At 43.8% G+C, this 24,480-nt stretch overlaps 1 protein-coding gene across 9 annotated transcripts in view; it reads left to right on the top strand.

Moving 5' to 3' along the window:
* Positions 1–24,280, top strand: part of SMOC1 (SPARC related modular calcium binding 1) — a 117,244-nt gene extending 92,964 nt beyond the window's left edge. For 4 of the 9 annotated variants that reach the window (XM_029964069.1, XM_018082488.2, XM_029964073.1 and 1 more), the window contains 7 exons: positions 139–331; positions 1,234–1,316; positions 5,063–5,168; positions 15,517–15,764; positions 21,835–21,849; positions 22,044–22,094; positions 23,805–24,280. In XM_029964069.1, the coding sequence (XP_029819929.1) occupies positions 139–331; positions 1,234–1,316; positions 5,063–5,168; positions 15,517–15,764; positions 21,835–21,849; positions 22,044–22,094; positions 23,805–23,821 (713 nt within the window). In that variant the 3' untranslated portion in view covers positions 23,822–24,280. The remainder of the gene's footprint in view (positions 1–138; positions 332–1,233; positions 1,317–5,062; positions 5,169–15,516; positions 15,765–21,834; positions 21,850–22,043; positions 22,095–23,804) is intronic. The other 5 variants (XM_029964070.1, XM_029964072.1, XM_029964071.1 and 2 more) reach the window with 5 other exon arrangements.
* Positions 24,281–24,480: the final 200 nt, after the last annotated feature.

Genomic DNA, 24,480 nt, shown 5'->3' with positions numbered 1-24,480 from the left:
ACATACTGGTGTTTGATGAGAGGGAAACAGCCACAAAGGGCTCCTGATGTGAAGGATACCTATATCCTGCTGAGCATAGAAAAGTGATCTCGATTTGGGTTTTTTCCCATTCCCTTCAACCTCCTCTCTGTCTTTCAGAGAAAGTTCACTCCTGCGACCAGGAAAGGCAGAGTGCCCTGGAGGAGGCCAGGCAGAATCCCCGCGAGGGTATTGTCATCCCCGAGTGTGCTCCTGGAGGACTCTACAAACCAGTGCAATGCCACCAGTCTACTGGGTACTGCTGGTGTGTCCTGGTGGACACAGGACGTCCTCTGCCTGGTACTTCCACTCGGTAAGAGCTATAGGCAGGCCTGGTGAGGTGCTGGAAAGAAAAGATATAAAAAAAAATGCTAGTGCAATATCAAATCAGTTTCTCACTCTAGAGCAGTCAGCTCTGCACTACCTTCCTTAGAGTGAGCGATGCCATATGTGATGTTCCCTGTTGAGTGTTACTATGCATCTCCCTCTCCATAGGATTTGGATAGAAACTACTGTCCTTACTTTTTCTCTGCGTTAAGTACTCATTCAAAACAACCTTTTTTGTTTTGTGGCTTGAAGCTTTTGGGTGGTATCAGGAACTGATGCTTTGCTTCAGTACAGGTTATGGGCATGAGCAGTGAAAAGACAAGTGGCTTTGCATTATCATCTGCTTTATAATTCCATGCTGTAGCCACTTGAATCCTGATCAGTATGGATTTAGAAGACTGCTTGGTTGTGCATTAGCAGATTTTAACAAGTGATTATTTTTTTTTCCCCAGTTACTCTCTATCTTAAAACTATCTGGGGACTCTTTTCTCACTTGGGGTTTGGAAACAAACTGTGGGTCTGGCAAGCTGTAAAAACAGCCCATTAGGAGCTGGGACCTAAACTCCGATAGGTACAGTGATTCTGCAGAGCATGGACAGCTTTGAAAAAATTATCAGCCTATGCCCACGAGGAATGGAAGAGGGCCTTGTGCCTCTTAGTGGGTTTCAGTTGGTAGCTGGTACTGGACTTCATAGTGTGTTCTTCCTTCTCTTTCCACTTCTGCTGCTGTTGCTGACTGTCCATAAACAGATGCTTGAGAATGGTATTTCTTCTGCAGGTTTATTGGTTTCCCCTGCAGTAAGCAGATAAGGCACAAACCACTGGTGATCATGTGATGTCACTAAAGCTGTGCCACACAGTTCAGCTTCTGAACTTTTCCTTTTTCAGCTATGAGACTCCAGTGTGTGAAAGTGATGCCAGATCGAAGAGCACAGAGGTTGATGATCCATTCAAGGACAGAGAACTTCCAGGTCAGAGGAACAAGATACTGTCTCTCCCTTCTTACCTTGTCTCACCTTGGGACTCTTTAAGAGGTCAAGAATATTGTTGAGGAGATGAGAGATTTTCCTCATGCATGCTTTACCGTGGGGTTTGTTCTGTATTATTTTGGATTATCTCTGGTTTCAGCAGTGAGCTGGAAAAGGCTGGGAGTGTCCTGGGGGACCTGTTTATTGCCTGTCTGCCCTTTGAAAACATATCTGGAATTGGAATTTTCAGGAAAGAAACCTGGATGCCAAAAAATACCCTGGGGGGAGAATGGGCTCAGCATTGAATGTTCTTCAAATTCTGACCAGGACAGGACCCTTTCCATTCAGTAGGGCTTTTCAGCAACTTGGTGCCCCTTGAGTTATGAAAGAGGACACAACTGGCAATTGTTAGTTGACTGACTTTGCTCCCTGACACTGCATGGACCAGGTAGGACAGCATTCCTGGTGTATTAAAATCCCTTAGCTAATGATGACTTCTCGCTTAGCTGAACTTTATCCCTTGTTTTCTGCCTGGGTTGCACTTTATTTCCCAGTGCTGCTTGTCTTCTATTCTGCTTTTCCCTGACAAGCCATAATTTACTGTTTGCCCACCTTTTTTCTGCTAGGAACATTTGCTGGGCATAGCTGTCTGTGTGGCTCTTAAAAATGCTATCCCATCTGCCTGTGTTTTGGTTTTTCCTTCCTACTGCCTTTCTAAGGAGCAGAGTGAGGAGGTCTTCACTGACATTGAGTCAACCATTGCTCTCCTGGGTGGGGACTGCTTGAAAACAGAAGCTACAGGGGGTCCCTCTCCATCATGAGGGAGTGGTAGAGACCAATAACTCCGCAGAAAGAGCTGTTAGCTCTGGATCTGCTTTACTTTCTGCTGGTCCTCTCTATGGCTAGCATAAAATGAGTTGTTCCTGAGCATGTTCACAAAGAAAATGAGATTTGTACCAGATCTGCCTTCTGTGTCTTCTAATTCTCTTCCTGCTGGCTCCTGACCTCAGACCCCAGAGCTTTCCGCTTAGCAACTCTGCCATCAGCAGGGCTCTCTCCTGTGCAGCTCCTCATTTTCACAAGTCATGTAGAAAATTCTATCTGCCTTTTTCCCACATTCAAAGGAACTTGACCAATGGGTTCAAGTTGGATGATAGGTGGAGGGAAACCAGCTAAATGATTGCATTAAGGCTCATTTCCTTAGGAAATCACACTAAAATAGAATAACCTTACTTCCTTGATTTCCCCATCCCCTTCTCCCATTCCTTTACTGCCTGTCCTTGCACTTCACCCCTACCTCTCCAGAGCTCCTCTGTGAAAATCCTTTGCTTATGGGCTTTTTCTTTGAGACTCTATTGATGATCTCAGACAGAATGGTTTAATTTCCCTTCTCCTTTCCCTTCTTCACTGAAGCCAGACAAGGGGACAGGAACTGCTTGATGCAGAAGAAGACACAGGATGCTCTGTAGCTTAGTGGTCTGGTCCCAATATTAGACTGCAGGAGAGTTGCCCTCAGTTCAAGCCACTTTTCCGTGCCCAAGTAAACTTTAAGTTCTGCATTTGGCTGCACTGGTTGGCATGATTGTTGCCCAGAGAAGTTTTAGATGTTCCAGCCCTGGAAGTGTTCAAGGCCAGATTGAATGGGGTCCTGATCTGGTAAATGGCATCCCTGTCCATGGCAGGGGGGTTGGAACTAGATGATCTTTGAGGTCCCTTGCAACCCTAACCACATGCTGTGATTCTGTGGTGATTCCTGTCACTGAAAATACCCATCTATGGAGAGATGAGGAGATGGGGGATCTAATGCTAATTTGTCTACCTGAGATGCTGTGCTGCATGATCTTTTTAATGCAGTCTTGAGGTTTGTTTGATTAACTGCTCTTGTATGCAAAAATTCAGAAGTGCAGGGGATGAGAATGTTTCTTTTGGGTTTTTTCTGCTCTTATTTCTTAGCAGAACTGAATTTTAAGAAAAACCCCTGCTTTAATTTGAGATTGATTGTTCCATTTGCACTCAGTTCTGTCAGGGGGCCCCTTACTTTATGCCTCTTCTGGAGGTTTGACCATTCTTAAGACTCTCAGTGCTGCAGGCAGTGTGCTCCTTGGCCTGTGTGGAGAGACCCTGCAGAGGCCAAGGTGAAGGAGACATAAGTTCAGATCCTTGCACACGTACACATACCCTCTTCAGAAACTGTCATGACTATGGCTAGAAGAAAAAAAGAAAGAAGGAAGGAAAGTGTTGCTTGTGCATAGCAAATGACAAGCTGCTAATTCCTGCAGACTGTGAGATGCTGTGACCCCAGGGAAATGCCTTCTAGCAAGCAGTTTTTCATCCTTTTCATTACCTCAACAAAAAGCTCCTTTAAGTGAGTGGTCTACTCTGTCTGCAATAGCAGCTTACCCATTCAATGCTGACATTTTCTGGACCACGTGCCAAACAAGTGCTGAGGGGTGTGCGTGTGTGTAATGTACGTAATACGGAGACAGGCAAAGAACTGTTGGTTAGCTATTGCAGAGAACAGAGCCTGTAACACTGCAAAGGAGAGAGTTTTGTCAGATCAGTTTGCAAGCTGCTTTCAGCTGTCAAGGGATGACAGTAAGTTTCTGGTGCTCTCTTTGGGGTACATGGGCTTCTCTCTTGTTCAAGAAAAGCAGAAAGTGTTGACAGTGCTATATGTTGCTGTGGGAGGCTGTTTTCTGATGTCTACTGCCTTAATCAGCTGAGTAATTGGTGTAGTGCATGGTGGTTTGGAGAAAGAGGTGAGGGATGTAGTGATGGCTTCTCTGTCACATCAAGGGAAGACAATAGGATGGGAGGGTGATGGGGTTTTGACAATAGTTTCGAAGGTGGTGGGTTGAAGTTAAGCATGCTTGTTCTGTGGTAGGCTAGAGCAATTGTTACAGTATTCATGTGGTAATAAGTGAAGCATGCTTTAAGAATGCAAGGAAACAGCACAGACTGCCTTTTAAAGGTAAGGAGATGGAGAGTTTCATCATAACAGGATGGTGCTGTTTAGGATAGGAGGCTCTGTCAGTCTGTGGTTATGATGGTGGGGAACTAGGTGGCCTCCTCACTAAGTAATGGAAATGGTTACCAAGCTCATCTTCAACCTGCTTTATCCTGTTTAAGCCAGCAGTGACTGGGGGTGACTGCCACATATTGACTCAGATTAACATATTTCCTATGAATGTGATCATGCAAAGAACTGAATTATTGTGGTAGGTGCTGGTAGGCAGTGCTCTCTGTGCCTGAAGAGGAGAGTGCAAGTGGCAGACCTTGCTTTGTGCTCTGTGAAGCTTTAAGCATGTATGTTTAAAGTACTCTTATCAGACTTTTAACATGTCAGTTAGGACCTCAGAACAACCATGTTTGCATTGCAAGATGACCCAGGAGGTAATGAGTTGTTTTGTAAACTTCTCTGCAAGTGTCACCATGGGAACTCCTGTCTGTCAGGTGCTTCCAGCACATCCCTTCGGTTTTGCTGGTAGAGAACTGGATGAGACCATAAAGCTAACCACACAGTCTTCCTGCCAGATATTGGTGATGACCCTGCATGTGCCTAGACAAAAGCTGCAGGACAAATTGCCACGCAGAGAATCCCACTGAGGGATTCTTCTGCCTTTCCTTAGGGACTGTGTTGATGGCTGTCGTCTTAAAAACAAAGGAGGTTCTGACTGATCCTTGCTGAATTGGGGTAGGAGACCAAGCCTATGTGTTCTTGCATTAAACCTCCTCTTTTCTTTTTGCAGGCTGCCCAGAAGGGAAGAAAGTTGAATTTATTACCAGCTTACTTGATGCTCTGACAACAGACATGGTACAGGCTATTAACTCAGCAGCACCTACTGGGGGTGGGAGGTGAGTCCAGAAAGCACTCTGACTGAACGCCACTCAGGTGGTTGCAGAGGTCTGAGTGTCCCTGAGGTGGGGGCAAGAGGGTAAGGTGTTGCTCTGACTGATTTGGGTTCCTCTGGGTTGCTGGGAGAGGATCTGAGGCTGCATCTTCAGAGACTGCTTTGTCCAGTCATCTTAGCACTGCCTGCCTTCTCCCACCCCTCCTCCCTGGCAGCTGCTTCACCATAAAGGTTAGTAGAGACCATTTGAAGTGTGAAATGAGAGCTCAGTGGGAGGAAGTGGCTTGTTCTTTTGTCCCTTGGTGCATGAAAAAACCTAATAAAATGCAAATGCATTGAAGGAGACCGTGTGGCCTAGTGGCTACCACAGGGATTGAAGAATGTGAACTGAATTCTTGGCAGTACCAGTGCTGTGGTTTTGCTGTGAGGCTGCAGCCAGCCGCCGATGAGGAGAGGAGCTGGTTTTTATGGCCCTCCCCTCTGACCAGCTGCCTGTCCACCCCTTTTGGAAAGAGCAACAGGTCAGGCCTGTTGAAAAAACTCTGGTTTTGGGAAACTGATGGAAAGCTGAGACTGTGTCTCCCCCTCCTGCTTGATAACAGCAGATCTTCTCAGCTCAGCAGCTGCAGTGCTGTATTGGGACAGGCCACTGAGAATGAACTGTGATGGATTTAAGAAGTGCTACATTGGCTAGGCAAGGCTTCTATGGTTCTGGATTTGCCTGACTATAAAAGGAGTCAGTATTAGTGTAGCATTCAGGGATGCCACAATGACTAATGTGCTTATGTTCATAGGAGTCTAGAGATGGAGGTGCCTCTGTGCATATGTTACTTCTTTGGGTATTGCTCTAACATGTTGAGAGTAATGTTGATCCCCTGCTTTCCTCTTTCATAATGGAAAAGGAATCAGTGCCATTTTGAACTATTCGAGGTCTTGGGTGGTACCTCTTTGTCCCTTGGCTTCATTAAGAACTGCTTGTGAACTCATATGGGTTTAACTTTGCCTTTGGACCTTACAAATCAGGCCAGTGACTGAGTACCTGCATGCTGAATATTCTGTAACCCGTCTAATGAGCAGTATATGCCCGGCATGTCTGTATTCATATAAACAGGATGAAAAATGCCCCTAGGATGGGAAATCCATCGTTCTCTCCCAGACTTAAGCATTCCAATGTCAATTCTATCTAATTTGCATGGTTAAAATGCAGTGGGGAAGGGTGGTGGAAAGCCCTGGAGAGTATATGATATTTATTTGGCATCTTTGGCACTGGGACTGAAACACAGCTAATGTAAATCATTACTCTTAAAATAAAGCTTAATATAAACCAGTGTTGTAGAGACCAGAGATGTATGCCCCTTCTGCACTTCTATAAACCAGCAGGCTTGATTCCTAATGTTCCTTAAGCTTTATGTAATTCTCAGCTTTCAATAGAGGCCTTTCTGGTGGAATTTTTCGCTGCCCAGGTCTTTACATAGTTGTCACATCGATTTATTTTCCACTCCGATGTCAGCAGCCCAGTTGTGAGGGAAAATTAAATCTTCGAGCAGGTTATCCTTGGTAAGGTGAAAGACTGCCACCACCCAAATACTCTGCATGCCCACCACCATGATTAAATTCAGATAACTGCTCTGATGTAACTTTCCGTGTGCATCAGCTAAGCTAAGCATGTACACATGTCAAGCTTTTCCAACCCAACATGCCATGATGGGACCATTTCTTTTTTAAAGGTAACTTCAAGGATTTTTTTGTCCTTGTATAAAAATTTAATCAATACATATTTCATTTCATATGGCTTTGCAGAGTTGGAAAGCTGCCTTTCTGCAGTGAGTCCTGCTTTCCAAGGGTCCCAAGGGAAGGAATATCCTGAGTCCTCACTTCAGGAATTGGCTTCTGGTGTACTCTTTGCTGGGTAAAAACTGGCTGGATGGCCAGGCCCAGAGAGTGGCTGGTGGCCAGTGACAAGTGGTGTTCCTCAGGGCTCAGTATTGGATAAAAATTAATTAAAAAATTAAACCCTAGTTAATATCTTCATCAACAACCTGGATAAGGGGATCGAGTCCTCCCTCAGCAAGTTGACAGATAACACCATGCTGAGTGGGGGGGTAGGAAGGCTCTGCAGAGGTATCTGGACAGCCTGGATCAATGGGCTGAGGCCAGTTGTGTGAGGTGCAGTAAGGTGAAGTGTCACATCCCGCACTTTGGTCACAACAACCCCATGCAGTGCTACAGGCTTGGGAAAGAGTGGCTAGAAAACTGCCCAGAGGAAAAGGACCTGTGGGTGCTGTTTGACAGCCAGCTGAACATGAGCCAGCAGTGTGCCCAGGTGGCCAAGAAGGCCAATGGCATCCTGGCTTGTATCAGCAATACTGTGGCCAGCAGAACCAGGAAAGTGATTGTCTTCCTGTACTTGGCACTGGTGAGGCTGCACCTTGAGTACTGTGTTCAGTTTTGGGCCCCTCTCTATGAGAAAGACATTGAGATTCTGGAGTGTGTCCAGAGAAAGGTAATGAAGCTGGTGAAGGGTCTGGAGAGTAAGTCATATGAGAGGCAGCTGAGGGAGCTGGCGATGTTTAGCCTGGAAAAAAGGAGGCTGAGGGGAGACCTTACTTCTCCATGTAACTACCTTACAGGAGGTTGTAGGGAGCTGTGGGTTGGTCTCTCCTCCCAAGTAACAGGTGACAGGATGAGAGGATGAGGCCTCAAGTTGTGTCAGGGGAGGTTTAGATTAGATATTAGGAAAAACTTTTTCACAGAAATGGTTGCAAAGCATTGGAACAGGCTGCCCAGGGAAGTGGTGGAGTCACCATCCCCAGAAGTGTTAAAAAACCATGTGGATATGGAACTGAAAGACGTGGTTTCGTGGTAAACATGGTGGTGATGCTAGGTTGATGGTTGGACTTGATTATCTTGGAGGTCCTTTCCAACCCTAACAATTCTATGATTCTATGTATATCTGAAATTGCCTAGGTGACCTAACCTGACTGAAAGCTGTTTTCCAAGCTGAAGGGATATCAGTGTTAATCGTATGTTTAATTAATTTCCAGCCTTAACAACTAACCAAATACTGTATTTATGACAATGCTTATCCTGTATCTCCCTGGCCCATGTTTACTGACCAGTTCTTGTTGAAAAGAAAAGCTAAAGATGTCACTATCTGATTTTTCTTAATATCAGTCATGTCAGTTTTAATGTCTTAATGTAATTTTCCTTATTCATGAGGCAAGCTTCACTTTTGCAGTCTCTTCTCCATCTTCGCTATAATGATGGCAGAACAGGTTCTGTATTTAAACATGCACTGGTTCCCTCTGTAGCTTCCCTCTTTCTGCTCCTTAATAGAGCTCAGCTTTTTATTCTCCTGGGCCTTTTTTAGGTTTTGAACAAGTGCATCTAATTATCCAAGGTAAATTTTTAACATATCAGCAGCAAACCTTGTGCTTGATACAGGGGGCAGACCAGGCAAACAGCAAGCTATACCCCCATGTCAACTGGGCCTATGTATTTTAGTCAGAGAAGCTGCATGTACGAGTTCTAGGGTAGGTGGGGGAGTATTCCTGTTTCTACGTGGCAGCAGGAAGATGATACAAACATACAATATGCATCTTTATGCATCAGTGTTAAAATATAGGACCAAACACAGAGAACAGCCTTTCCAAAGTGTCAAGGACTGAAAAAGCTTAACAGTGAGAGTCTTAAGGAGCTCAGCCTTCCTCAGGGTATTAAGAGAAACAAAAAAAAAGATTGAAAGATTTTTTATAATCTGAGTATCTCCACAGGGACAAAGACTCTGCAGGCTCTTTAATCTATCAGGGAAGAACATGATTAACTGAATATAAACAAACTCATGATCAAAATTTCTTTAAAGTGAGGGCAAATCTAAGGCAGAATGAAGTCATGAGGGAGGTGACTAATTCCCTCTCTCTAAGGCTTTCATCTTAGGCCTGTTGTGTTTCAGAAAGACTTGCTTTAGTCAAACCCGAGTTATGGTCCTAAGAATAATTTGATTCACATTTTATGAGTATGATATACAGGAAATCAGATTAGATTACCCTGCTGCCTTCAGTCTGGATCTGGATATGTGAGTGAAAACTTCCTGTGTTTGCTGTCTTCAAGACTTTACCTATTTATAATGTAAAGCTGTCTGTGGCTTTGCAATTAATATTAGCTTTTTTATTTTTTTGCAGGGATGGTGGGGAGGGAGTGAGGGCAGAGCATGAGGAGAAATTAGAGATCTGCTTTTAAAATACTACATAGAGCTGTGCTAAATTGCACCCAAAAACAATCTAGTAGCAGCAAAGTGAGGCAGTACCACTTGAATTCCTGCAGGCCATGTAAATAAAACCTGATAAGACTCTTTTTTTTTCTAACTGGGCATGCTTAAAACAACCTTGTAATCCCTTATAGGTCCTGTCTTGTTTAAGAAAGTTCAAAGCTATTGACTTTAATTGAGTTACTCTTGCTTTACAATAATGTAAATGAGATGAGAACTTCCCTTCCTCGTGGCCCAGGTTTATATTACAGCATAATAGCCACGTAGACTTCATTTAGAGTTTTGAAACAGAAAATCTCTGGTAAAATTCATTCTTGATTTTAAGTTTATGTAATAATTCCAAGGCACATCTTGTTACTGTATGCTTTCAAAGTAATTAAGGGAGCACTTGTAGGAAATTGGTTTATTAGCCAGTGTTTGGTATCCGTATTGAAAAGAAGCATTGTTGAAATTGTTCACATGTAAATAGCATATAATAGGAGCAGCACTTAAAAAATTTTTACTTTGCTTTAGTACATTTTAGTTTATTTTCTAATTCTGATATATTCATATTACACAGGGCCTAAACTAAACTAGATCAAAGGGAATCCCAGCTTGGGTTTCCCTGATCTGAGAAACTCTCTTTGGTCCCTGCTGATTCAGAAATGAGTTTTAGTTGCCAAAATGTGTGCACTATGGCTTGATACATTATCAGCAAAAATATTACTGCCCTGTGGAATTTAGGGTAAAAGGGCAGCTTAGAACAGCCACCCTTATTATGTAACACAGCAGCTATGTCCCTTCATTTAAAGTTGCCACTTGTTCCCCATGTAATACCCCCAAAACATACTTCAGAAAATGCCTGTGAGGTTCCCTTTTATGCTGTAGTTCAGCAGTTTGAAGCAGGCAAGCACAGCTCAGCACATCTCCGGGGCATTCTGAAGTCAATCCATGTTTTAATAAAGATTGACACTTTCAAACAGCACAGGGAAGTTAATGCTCAATTCATGTTGTGTTTCAATTGAAGTTGGATACCAACTTCTCTTTGTCCTCTTATTGAAATTCTAGCCTAATTAAAGATACAGGAGAGCTCATGTGAGAGGAGGGTCTTTGAGCTGTCAGTGATGAGTGAAGGGAGGTTATTTTTTAACTTTCTAAATTATTTATCCCACAATGTTCAGAAAAGTTGAGAATAATGTTTCATGTACAACTTAGCCAGAGGAGAGGAAGAAACTGTAATAGGGAGATAACTGAAGTTTTAAGTGTAGAGGAATTATGCATTTCCCCTAATGAATTTGGACTGCCTAGTACCCTTTTGTTTAGTCTGAACACAGCTTAGTTTTTTGTTGGCTTCTTGATTCTTTGGCTACAGGAAAGGGAGAATAGGAAAACAAACACAGGATCCTTTTGCAATTCCATTAGAGTAATCCTCTTTGATTCAAAGTGTTCCACCGTTACAGCCTTTAACTTTAGAACAGGCAACTGCAAAGAACAACAAAAGTGGAGTAAGAAGTGGAAGCAGAGAAAGAACAATTATGGATTTTACCTCAATTTTTTAAACTTGTTGCTTTCCACTGCTCCCTGCTGGCACTTTGGTGGACATCATCAATGCAGTCATGGGTGTTGACTGGCAGGGTCAGTCACTTTCCATCTTGCAAAATATTGTCAAGTCATAGAAACTTACAACTTAAACTCCTGTAAACATCCTGACCACAAATGTGCCTTGTATGTTAGGAATGAAAACTGGACTTGATTTTTTTTTTTAACACTGTTGCATGTGCTAACAGTTTCTTGTCCTTTGTTCTTTCATCCTGGAATGATGAAATCCTGTGGTCTGTAGTCTCTGCAGTCCATCTAGGTGATGTTAGGCTGGTCTTACTGCCCTTCCCTCCTTCTGCCTCAGCTGCTACATAAAGTTTGTGTTACAGAAGAATAAATTTTCTAAAAGTTTTCAAACAGGTGATCATCTGGTGGGTACTTCAGAGATTGCAAGCTTGCTTTCTGTCAAAGCAGTAGTTTGTATTAGGATTTTTTGTCACTGCAACAGTACTGTGGGTCCATGCAGCCTGTGCAGTGGGATGCAATGGGGCTGCAAGTGTTCAGGGAGCAAAGGATCACCTTTGGCAGGAATGGACTTCAATTTATGTGGTAAAATTTAGGCAGTCATATTACCCTTTGACAGCACAGTTCTATGGAGGATGTGATTGCACACCATATTTATCTCCCCTTCTTCCCTGGTCCTTCCTGCTAGTTAACTCCTCCTTTCTTGCAAGGAGCCTCGAGGACTGGAAAGCATTACAGATGGCATGCAAAGTGCATATTCAAGCTGCCTATTTGATATTTTAGCAGTCTTCTCTCTGATTCAGAATTCAGCACAGCTTACAAAAGTGTTATATCCATGTTTTTTCACAGCCTCTGTGTGTTCTACCTGTATCCCAATTACACTAGATGATGCGAAGTATTCTGTTGAAGTGTGCCTCAGCTGGAAGATAGTGTTGTTAAAAGTCACAGTACCTTAACTCACATATCTCCAAGCATAAGCCACCTAAGAACTAAGTATTCTTCTGCTATGACAGAGCTCTTAGCACATTATACACAAGGAGGAGCAAAAGCCTACTTAGAGACAACTATACACTTGATGCTAATAAATTTGTAAGACAACTGAGAAAGCAGTTTTGCTGTCCTAGGCTGTTACTGACAGACCATGCTTCTCCTCACTGTTGGAATGTTGGTGGGCTTATGCTGCTAACTGAGCTAAACCTGCTGGATTGTGTACAAAAGCAGTCCAGCAGGTAACATTTGGAAAAGCAGCTTGCACAGAGTTCCTTGCTACCCTAGTACTCATTCTTTGGGGTTGATTGTTTTGCTACAGAGTGCTAAAGAGGAACAATTAGGAAAAAAAGTAAGTACAGCTGCAATGCAGTCAACCTGAGAAGACCATCTATATTTTGGTAATGTCTGCCTTTACGAGGTCTTACAAAACTGCTACAGCACTGAAGCGAGGTACTGGAATTCAGTGGATTTTAGTGTGACTGGTGTTAAAGCAAGAGATGTTGGAAATTGAGAATGTACAAGGCAGCTTTGTTCTGTCTTGGTGTTTATGATTCCTTTATGGTCTGAATGAGTAGAAAGGCAGCCCAAGATGAAGTTTGCATCTGAGAGCTGATTTATTTCTCTTGCAACAGTAAGGGGGGGGGGCAAATAGAAGGAAATTCCCTTGGAATACTCTTGCAAGTCTGTGCTTGCAGGGGAATTAGAGCCCCAGATTTATTTCAGCTGACCCAGCAGGTATGGTTGGTGTCATGCATATTATCAAAGCTAGGTGGCCTAGCAGTGCTACAAAGTTGCATGAATTCATGTTTCATGGTGTTGCCTAAGTGCCTTGCAGGGGCAGTTGTCAAAGTGTGGTAACCTCAGCCTTCATTAATGTATCATATGATTTCATGAGCCAGGGAGGTATGGCTGAACTGAGATGATGTGCCAGGATTCTGGATGATAATCAGAGAGAGCAGGCAAACATCTTAGGAATTCCAGTCCTGCTAAGGCAGCTTACAGGAAGTGGTATAAACTCAGAAATGGCTGTATCTTCCTTCCTCCTAAAGTCACAGACGTTAAACTAATTCCCTTTAGTTGTATTAGCATGCTGCAGTTTTCAGCATGAGCTCTCAGCATGTTTGTAATGGCAAAGATCGATTTATCATCACCTCATGAGTCAATGTATTTGTATTAACTTGTAGATTTCCTTGATTTTCTGTATGGAAGTGCTGAAGAGAGCTATGTTGCTTCTCTTGGTAACTCATAAGAACTCTTCCTTGGTGTTCCTCATGAAAAGAGGTACTTTAAGTCCTGCTTCTGAGTGTCTCTTCAGCAGGTAGTAAGAAGCTTATGTTCCTATCTGTTGTCTTTCTGATGTTAGTTCTAAGATGCTCTGCTAGTTTTTCCATTTCTGCTTCTCCAGTTGTGGGCCTTCAGGAAACAAAGCACAAGCCAAGGTGTGGACAAGGGAATCTTACATGTAAAAGTTCATGTTTTATTCTTCTATCTCAGCAAAAGCAGAATATTGCTCCTGGCAATACAGAACTTCCTTGAGGCTGTTGGAAACATGCTAGTCTTCAAATGATAGCCAGCTCTTTTCCAAAAGGGAGAGAGGCCAATAGTTATGTTAATAAATGTCATAAAAACCAGGCAGAGGGTTAGGGTTAGGGTTCTCTCCTGTCATCCTGGTCAACGTATACAGTTTTGAAAATCTGGGCACTCCCTTAACTTCCTGGGGAGATTTTTGTAATTTCTGCTTGTCCACAGGTGAATCTATGGGCTTGCCTGGTATTTTGGCTAGAAAAAAAACCCCAGACTTATTCCTAACCTGTTCTTTCTCCTGCACAGTGTTTATTCTGCTGTTCACTGACCAGCTTCTGTGACTGCCAACCTGCCTCTCAGCTAAGAATTAAATGATAGAGATAGCTTCAAGGAAAACCTTGGGAAAATTGTTGTGCAGCTTATTTGCCTCTCCCTTCTGTGAGTGTTTACATGTTGTAAGGATTCATGGATTTCTGGATAGGGGCCATCTTTCTATATTCTAAGGTAATTTGTAGAAGCTATCAGAGAAAGTTAATTAGGATCTCTGTTCTCCATCTAAGTGCCAGTTCTTGCTTTCTGCATGTTCTAGATTCCTCATCACTAATGATTTAATCTACCATGGTGGGAGGGTGGGGGGGTTACTTTTCAGGCTCTGTAGATGTGTTTTAAAGGCAAAACTGGTCATACCAGAAAGTGAAAAGAATTTTCTCCCTTCTAGTTACCAACAAATAATTTTTTAGTGACCATTTAAATATAGATCCTACTAGTTTCTGAAACAAGGTTGGTGACAGTCTTAGAGTACATTTTATAAGGTGCTGGGGTTTGTATTTCCCCATCAGCTAGAATACTCCAAATTCACACAGAGAATCTGGCTGCCTGCAGCATGAAACTGTTCCTCTTTCCTTCCTGGGGAAGGAATTTAGGCAGCAGCTGGGTATGTCTCCTGGAACAAGTCAGAGCAACCAGTGCCAGTGTACCATGTCTGACTACCTATCCACTAATTTCCATGCACTGAAATGCTTTATTCTTGGAAGCAAAAAGGCTTAAGTCTCAAGCCTCATTTCAGCATCTTTTCAGCTTTCTCTGTTGGCATGCTCATCATATGGAGAAAAGACAGGCTAGCTTAGAAAGAGTTTCTTCCCTGGTTCTCAGTATCACTGAGGAAAAACCCCTTTCCTACTGCTGCTGCAGAGCACTAGACATAACGGTGCCTATTCAGTGATGGCTTGATGTTGAAAGTCAGTGTTCTCCATTTGTGCATCTATAGCTGTTGCTGTTCCTCCTCTTTTTCTTCTCTTCCTCTCTGATATTGTTGTTTTGCATAGAAATAAAATAAGTCAAACAGCATCAAGCTTGTAATATCACAATGAGTAAGAAGTGAAGCAAACTGAAGTTGCCAAATCTGTAGTGTTGCCTTTAATGGATTTGTGGTGTTTGTCTGCTGTGGAACTCTTATGTGTAAATCAGCCACGTGAAAAGCATTAAAAAGGCTGAAAATACAGCACAGGAGTACAGATACAGGGAGATGTTGTATCTTGCCAAGGACATTTCCAAATAACGAATGTCTCTTGCATTAAATTAATTTGTCCCCTTTCTGAAGTCTAGATGTCGCTGTCACAAAAACTATCATGACAGCTGACACTCATGGCTCTCCTGCTGGTAACTTGAATGGGAACCCAAGGGTCAGAAGGACCAAGGATATTGCTTCTTACCCTCTAAAGGGTATTGTTCCAGGTTTAGACAGAGTTTCAGCAACTGGTGTGAGGAGAACCAGAGCTACTGAGGGTATCAGAGTCCAAGATTCTCTTGGCATCACTTGTTAATGCTAAAGGACTTTTTCAGAAAAAGTTTCTCTCTCTCAATAGAGCCCAGCTAAAAGGAGGAGGTTGGAAGACCTGTGTTTTTTGCCTTCTTTAAATATGGCATAACACTTGCCGGATTTGATGAGCAGCTCTTGCTCCTCAGCATATGCTTGACAGTGTTGGTGAGAGCACCCATTTTTCGGGGGCCTGTGCTTCCTCTGTTCCAGGTTCTCTGAGCCAGACCCCAGCCACACACTAGAGGAGCGAGTGGTACACTGGTATTTCAGCCAGCTGGACAACAACAGCAGTGATGATATCAACAAGCGGGAGCTAAAGCCTTTCAAACGTTATGTAAAGAAGAAAGCCAAGCCCAAGAAATGTGCCCGACGTTTCACTGACTACTGTGATCTCAACAAGGACAAGTCGATCTCGCTTCAGGAACTGAAAGGGTGTTTGGGAGTCAGCAAGGAAGGAGGTGAGTGCCTTTTCTTCCCCATTGCATGACAATAAAAACTGACACGGAGTTATGACAAACTCAGGAATCTGTTTTCTCCCAGCTGTTTCAAAAGTGCCACAGTTTGTGTGAGAAAATGACTGGGATTAATACCTTGCCATGCAAATGTAGTTCATTATTTGTGTTATTACTCCATCTTATACCCCTTATCACAGACCTTTGTGCTAAGACTATACAGAAACAGGGCAACAGATGAGCCTTGACCAGAACTCTGCTTTGTACTGTAGAAGTCCTTGGAAACTGTAGTTCAGATCAGATCAAGACCCTTCTGAGTAATACCCTGCTAACAGTATTGGGTTGTCTCAGCCATGAAGGTTGGATGATGTATGAGTCAGCATAGACCCAGCCTTCTCTGGAGAGTCTGTTGACTAACAGATATAATACTTACTTTCATTGCTAAATTCAGCATGCAGGAAAGTGGATGATGGGGAGAGAACAACTTAGAAAGAAAGCACAGGGATATACTGTTTTCCTTTTTCAGAGTTAAATTGTACTTCAAGATTGGGGGAGAAATAAGGCATGTGAACAATCTATTTTCCTTTCTGTTTAGTGCCTGAGCAATCAACCCACCCTCCTGCCTTTTCTTGCTTTTTCATCTTCACCTCATCATCTGTTGGGACCTGAACCAAATGGGTATTTTTGGAAATTTTATGAATTGAAACTGTTCAACCCAAATTCAATAATTATCAGTCATTCTTGACTGTGGGCAGACTTACTTGGCAGGAGAAGGCAAACAGGGAGATTCCAGGGGACTAATATCCTGTGCAGGTGTTTTGTCTGTGCAGACAGCTCTTGTTATAACTGTCATGCTAGTTGGGAAGGGTGGGTAGCTTTCTTTGTCCCATCTTAACATTTCCTTAGGTCTTTTCTCAGGTTTAGCACAAGTGGGAAGGGAGTCAGTACATTTTGGTGTTGGGAAGTTGCATTTTCTAGGTGCTTTATAAACATCTTAGTTACCATAATAGGCATGTTGCATTACTTGTCAGCTGTAAGAAGCATTCAGCTTCCGTAGCCCAGTGGAAGTTTTTTTATAGTCATAAGTACCTTACTGAGGAATGACATACCAAAATAGCAATCCTTAATTTTATTACCTTCCCAATAAGATGGATATGCCAAATGAGTTTTATTGCTATTTGGCCTGGAATAAGACTCTCTGGAATCTGCTGCCTTGGCCAACTAACTGTTCAAAATTTAGTTTATGGAAGGGGGAAAAATCAAATGTAGAGAAGAAAGAAAATGTGAAACTTTGAGCCCATATTAAGGGGAAAGAAAGCAGAGAGACATTGTGAGTGCCTAATTGTCCAACTGTTTGTTAGGAACGCAGCTTTGACCTTTCATGTTTTCTTCTGTTGTATGAGGACAGGACTGTGGTCAGAAAGGGGCTCTGATCTTGTTTTGTCATACAGCTCCACATACCTTCTACAGGCCTGATAAGCCTTGAGGATCAAAGATAAATGGGTAAGTTAAAGGACGATGAGGACTAAAAAGCAGTGGAGGGGGCAGTGCAGGGAGCAGGTACTACTGTGTAGGAAAGAACTGAGGGAAATGCTCTAGAGGTTCAGTAAGCATGTTTGTGATGGATCTTTTTTAAGAAATCATGAAGTTTTCTATGCTTTCCATTCATAAGAACTTCTAAATTTAGAAACAGTCGGCATCTTTGACATGGTCTCCCACAAATCCTTCTCTCTAAATTGGAGAGAAGTGGATTTGATGGGTGGACTGTTTGGTGGATAAGGAATTGGTTGCATGGTCACATCCAGAGGGTAGTGGTCAACGGGTCAGAGTCTGATGGGCATCAGTGACCAGTGGTGTTGCTCAAGGGTCTGTATTGGGACCAGTGTTATTTAATATCTTCGTTAGTGACACAGACAAAGGGATCAAGTGCACCCTCAGCAGATTTGCAGACAACACCAAGATGAGTGGTGTGGTTGACACACCTAAGAACAGGATGGCATCAAGAAGTGGGCCCATGGGAATCTCACAAGGTTTAATAAGACCAAGTGCAAGGTGCTGCACCTGGGTCAGGGCAACCCCCAGTATCAGTACAGGCTGGGAGATGAACAGATGGAGAGCAGCCCTGTCGAGAAGACTTGGGAGTGCTGGTGGATGAGAGGCTGGACATGAGCTGTCAATCTGCACTTGCAGCCCAGAAAGCCAATCGTGTCCTGGGCTGCATCAAAAGCAGCGTGGCCAGCAGGGTGACGGAGGGAATTCTGCTCTTCCACTCTGCTCTGGTGAGACTCCACCTGGAGTACTGCATCCAGGTTTGGAGTCTCCAGGACAAGAAGGATGCAGACCTGTTGGATGAGGAAGGGTTGGAAGGAGGCAAGGAAAGTCATAATTTCCCCTTGATATACATCATTACAAATGAACTTAGCTCAGATGTTCCAAATTGTGGTTGGGTATTCAGTAGCATAAGGACTAAAATTAAGTGGGTCATCATTCCAGGTGAGTATGCCTCCTGCTCGGCAAATTGAGCACTTATAATGATTTTGAAAATAAAACATAATACAAATTTTGTAGCATTTGGGATGCTGAGGAATAGAGATATTAAGTGTTATGCATTTTTGTCAGTGTTTCACCATTTTTTTGTGGCCAATTCCATCCAAATGTGGAAATAGTGTTGCTTAAAGGAAGCATAGGGCATAGATAAATCACTACTTTTATACACCTCTCAGGGACTAAAGAGTCTAAATAAATAAGATTTATGTGTGAGGATTCAGCTGGGGTATTCATAAGGACAAACCTGAATCTGAGCTCTTTCCAGCTTAGGATCAAATCTGTGCGAGGTGAGTAGTTCTCTCTTCCCTTCTTCAACAGGTTCTTAATGCCTGTGGTAACTTAATATGTGGGTACTACCAGCCAGTGGTTCTTCAGTGAGGAAAGTAGTTGTCCAGTCTGTCAGAAACCCTTCATATTCCATCCTTATGGTGATCTAGAAAGCTGCTGGAAAATCTGCTAGGTCTGGTTGCCACTTTGCACAGCTCTTGTCCCTCTGTTTAAACCTGTCTTGTTTCTGTCAAGGGCCATTCTCATGGAAAAATGCCATTTCTAAATCTCAGAATGGAGCAACCACATAGAGTCAGCCTTTGAGGGTCTGCAGAAGCCTGCAAATAGTTTCTTAAACTGGGGCAGAACAGGCAGGGAGGGCTTTTAGCTTCGAGTATGCCAGAAACGGTCTTTACCATCATTAGATCTAGGATTGTCTGTTTGAGGAATTGTGGAAGGAAAACAGACTGTTAAAAGTTAGCATTCTTCAGTGCAGTCTGCACAGCCTGAGTTAAGGGAGGAACCATCTGTGATCAAAGAACAAATTTAGCTCTCTGCATTAGTCAAAAGGCAGGGTCCTTCAGAGGAGATAGACACACACTGCAAAGCTTTGCTGGAAAGTTACTGGACCCGAGATAAATTGGAGTCCAGTCATGTTGGAGAGGAGGGCTGTACATCTGAGTAAGGCTTATGCTAGTTGTGCTGGCTGCAAAATGCTGGAGTTGAGTTTTGCCTCTGTGTTCTTCCAAATTCAGAAGAACAAGTCAGCATTTTGTGCCTGCCTAAAGAGGAGCTAAGGGAATAGGCAGGGAAGAAATATCCCTCTGCCAGCTGATGGGAAGTTCCCTTCTGCCAGCTCAGATCCCGTGATTGCTTTGCTGTCCAAGAGCTTGTCAGATGGTAGGTGTTGGGCGTGCTTCACAGGCCATGAGGACTTCTGAGGTGGAACCCAGCCACCAAGACTGCAGTCCAGAAACAGGATCTAAATATCTTCATTAAAAGTGTGTGTGTGTAATTAAACAGCATGTCACTTTCTACTGGATCTGAGGAAATATTACAGAAAGAAGGAAAAGTAACAGGCAATCTGAACAGCAGATTTCATTCAATGATGCTTGGGACCTTTCTTATTGGTATCTTCAGAAGTAATTGATTCTCTGTATGCTTGGGAGGCTGGGACTGATGTCACTCTATATCACTACTGTGCAAGCAGCTGTGTGGGAGAAGGTAGGAAAGAGCAGTCACCTAGGAAATGCCTCTGGACCAATGATGGTAGAAAACAACAGTCTGAGCAGCCATGAGAAAACTATAACTAGGTAATGACCGAATTAAAAAGGAAATTTAAAGTGCATCTAGTTACAATTAGATTAGAATGCAAAGGAGCTCCACTGGTTCAGTGCCTGGTTTTATTTTTCTTGTTTGGATATCCCCCTTTGGAGCTTTGTAGCGGTGCTGTAGTTTGCCTTTAATCTTAACAAAAGTTAGTGATGAATCAGGACATCAGTAATGTATTGAGAATACAAAGCTGGTGGTGGCAAGGTTCTCTCTCCAAAAGGTGAGAGATTTGCTCAGTAAGTCTGAGGAATCATTTCTTCATGTAAAAAGCTGCTGGAGTTTCCTTGGAGCTTTTTCTTTTGAAAGACACCTGGCCTAAACCAGTGTGGCTAGAATTGTTTCTCAAAACAGTGTACTTGTGAGGCTGAGCAAATACTCTCCATTATGAAACTTGACGAGTGATGGGATGTTACTTTGTAATGCCCAAGGGCTTCCCAAGTATCTATTAGTAACCCACTGTCGCCACCTGCCGTATTCCTTCCTCGTGCAGCGTAGTTGTGGCAGGGTTTTGCCTTCCGTAGGTATACATGGCTGGCCTGGCTTTATATGGCAGGCAGTTGGCTGAAGGCGATGCTCTCTGAGTGCCTCAGTGTGGCCTCCCCATGGAGGTGCACGGGGTCGTGCTCCACTCCGAGGGATCCTCCTGCCTTCTGCACACACCGACCTGGAGCTCCCGCCTCTTTCCAAAGATAGTGCTCATTCACCTCTTTCTGAAGTCAGATAGTGCTCGTTCCCAACACCGTGCTGTAGGCTTACCTGCTCTGGGTGCTGAAGGGAGGTGAGGGTTCTTTGGGATGCCCTCTGGCTTACCCAGGCTGCTGGGCGGGATGGCGATGCGTGGCCTGGCAGCGTCTTCCAGGGCCCTGGCGGCAGCCTGTAAAGGGCCCAACTTGTAGTTGCCATCCCCAGGCTGTGAGTGCTGGTCAGCCCGGGATGAGCCTCTGCCCCGGCAGTGGAGCCTCTGGTGTTTTATGCGCACGTGGGCACCTGGGCACAGGTATCATCGAGTTGTGGTTCCGCTGATCATGCCAGGGCAGGTGGCTGGTACCAGACTGCTGTTCGGAGGCCTTTGAATAACTTAGTGTGCTTACACAGTTTCTCGTATTAATGCTCTCTGAAGCCAAGAGGCTGTGCTTTGTGACCCATTTCAATCTTGGCCAGCACCAGCTTTCTCTCCCCCTCTCTTGTCCTTCCCAGCAGCTCTGTTCCATCCTGCAGCCCAGCCTCCTCACCCCCGGGGCTTCCCCCACCTCACCCTGCCCTCTGAACTTCTGCCCACCTCCTCTCTCCACAGAGCAAAGTGTGCTGTGGCTGCTGGCATGCAGAGTACCTGAATGTGCAGAGCAAGTTGTGCAGTCAACTCATGTGCATGCACAAATCAAAGTCTTCAGCTGGGCAGAGTGGAGGGTGGCAATAGGCTTACTGCTGCTGGCTGGGAGCTGGAGTTCCCATTTTCAGCTAATCCCTCTCTGAAATCAGACCAAGCAGCTAGGAGGAAACGTGACATGCTTTTGAGACCTCCTGTAATCCCTGAGCTCTCTGTACTCAACACATGGTAGGAACAGGTTTATCGTTGAGGTAAGAGGCCCTTGCCATTAGCTCCAGCTGGTATAGGGTGCGTGTGCCTGTTATCTCATAACACAATCACAGTTCTGCCTTTCCGCCAGTTATGAGTTCAGGTCTTTGATTTTAGGCACCTGTTTGATTGTTTGGTTCAAGTGAAAGATTTAATAAACTTGGGCTATCTGTATTGCCTGCACCTTCGCTATTTCTGACTGCCCTCTTTCTACATGGCATTATTTTGCTTGCTTGGGGAAACCTCATGACAGTACTTGTATCCTTCCTTTCTTCTTTCTCCCTCCACAGTTCAGTTTAACTTTGTAATTGTTGTTTCTTGCCCCACCAAACCTCTGGATTTCATGACATTCAGCTACTACAACACCAGGTATTTAACATCTGTCGTCTCAAGCATATTAGTCAAACTCTTGCATGTGAATCTTAAGAGAGTGTTGGCAGGACTTGCTGTGAGCATGCTCAGAGGGGCTCCTTTGAACCTGCCCTCTGGCAACAGACAACAAGGAGCCCCCTTTGTCATGCCACAGCATTTATTGCCTTTAATGTGGTTCTTGGATTTTACAGGTAGCCTGAGCAGTTTGCCCAATGGAAAAAGACAAGGCCTTAACCCTTTCAGTGAGTATCTTGTCAAAATGGTTCCTTTTTTTCTGTGATACCCATGTATTTCAGAATTAATTTTCCCCTGCTCTCCCATGTTCACAAACAGCAATATAGAAACAGATGGAAACCAAAGTTGTTTGTAAGAGGTGTGAATATACCAACATGCAGCTCCGCTGCATCATCTCCAAGTCCAGCTCTGTGTCTTTAGCTGGAGCAGACAGTACATTGCTGAAGAATTAGATAGGATACAGCAGCTATGGGATGAATACTCTCCTCTTCTATTCTCCCTTCTAGCAAGCAATAATTTAGATGATTTGTTGTGTTTACATTATATTACTCCATGGACAAGTTTCCATGAAGACACTATACTCTTCATGGTGCAGATCTGCTTTCTTCTGTATTTTCTGGCAGCAAATTGCACCCTTTTGTCAGGCATGAACAACATTATTTGCTTTGCTTTTAGACTTGCTGCCTCATGGTTTCATTGTGTGCTTCTCATTTTGGACTGTAAGAAGCAGTGAACAGTTCTCCCCTGCCTACTCCCCCACTTGTTCTATAGCCATCCAACATATATCTGGTTAGGCTCCTTTCTGTGTTGAAAAGACCTAGGCTATGTATTTGCTTAAGGACAGAAGTCTTCCCATACCTCTTGCTGTCCTCCTTACCTTTCTGGGGACCGTATGTGGTCCTGGTTGAGATGGGCTGAATGGAGAACTGAAGATAAAGATCGACTAAACCTTATACACTGATGTAGTCATGTTTCTTGGTGTGTCCTCAGTTCTGAGCATGTATCTGATTTTTGTCTGCTGCTAAAAGCTGAGCAGAGGCATTCAAGCAAGTGCGTACTGTGGCTTCAGACTCTTTCCTAGTCACTCAGAGCGCTCAGTGTAGGACAAGTCATCCCCACTCACACTCTGCATTGCATTTATGGACATTGAAGATAATCTACTGTTTTTATGAGCTGCTCACTGAGCGCTGCAATTGCTGTTTGCAGAGCTGTGCAGTCAATTTCAAATATGACTATCTGGAGTAATTTTGCATTTGACAGTATTTGCCCCCTGTGGCAGGGCATGTTGATCCCAGTGAGGCCTTTTTTCCCAGTGATGTAACCCTTCTAATTTCTGAAAATCAAGTCCATACTTTTGCTTTCTCTATAGTGTGTTTTCACCTGTAATTAATCCACAGAGCTCTTGCTCTGATCCTGTAAGAGCTTTGATTCTTTAAGAATCTTTGATGAGGGACTTAACAAAAGCTTTCTGAAGAAAGGCCTCCTTCGAGACCTGCTTGTCTTCTAGGGGAGGAGACAGCTGGCTGTGGCCGTTTAGGGAGATGGTGGCAGGGCAGCCTGGCAGCAGTGGGCTTCTGCATCAGCTGTGGCAGGCAGAGGGAGCAGAGCAGAGGGAGACCAGTCGTTTCCCTAGCTGCATGCCCATTTCCAAGGAGGGGGAGGAAAGTGGTGGGTTATGTTTAAAAATATGGCAGTCCTTAAGGCTCAGTGTGAATCATTCAGTGTTTTTTTCAGCAAGGCTGTCTCATTAGCCCCTAGTTGTTTTCAGCCTCACAGCTTACTCTGGGATCTCAGCCTTCTAGGGCCATGGCTTCAGCAGAAGCTATTCTGTATCTTTATCAGTCAGGTGTCTTTTCGTTTTAATTTGCCTTTTTTCCTCACTTGTCCTGTTTCTGTTCTGTTTGTCTTTTTCCTCCTTGCCCACCCCACCCTTTCAGTAGGTCGCCTGGTGTAGCAGCAGAAGACGGGAAGGGAAGGCAGGAGCTGACCCAAAGGAAGGAAAGATCCAGTGACAGATGGACAGACACCTTGCTGCTTGTGAGCAAGCATGCAGCATCAGCAACATCCACCGTAGCAGAAGTGGCACCCAGAATTTTTGCACTTTTTAATAATTGGTTTGGGTTTGGTTTTAATTGCTTTTCAATGCCATAATCTAATACTTTGGAGAGTGGAGAGAAGCAGGATCATGACTTTTTAAAATTGGAACAGCTACTGATGATGTAAAATTGAGTTCACTGGGACTCAAAGACTTTTATATACTGTATATAAATATATATGTAAATTGTACAGTTGTCTTGTACAGGGTTGGAGTCACTGTTCTATTCCTCCCTTTGCTTTTGAAGGCTGTTACGGCTAGAGAGACAGTTTGCCTTCACTGGATTACAGTAATGCATTTATTTCTGCCACCAAACCATCATTCAGTGGCAAACCTTAACACCCCCATGCGGAAAGGAGCCAGTGTATCAACACGACTTGTTCTTGCAGATGTGCACACAGTGTGCCAGATACCAAATGCTTCTTGAGAGCATCTGAACCCCCTTTCTTACTGTAAAGCCTGTGCAACTCACAGGCAATTGGGCTTTTGAGAGCACAGATTTCATGTAAATATTGGTG

This window comes from Manacus vitellinus, unplaced genomic scaffold (assembly GCF_001715985.3).
Source record: "Manacus vitellinus isolate BGI_N305 unplaced genomic scaffold, ASM171598v3 scaffold_6_pilon, whole genome shotgun sequence".
Taxonomy (NCBI): domain Eukaryota; kingdom Metazoa; phylum Chordata; class Aves; order Passeriformes; family Pipridae; genus Manacus; species Manacus vitellinus.
Note: the sequence above shows the minus strand (reverse complement) of the source record. Positions and strands in the feature narration are given on the sequence as shown.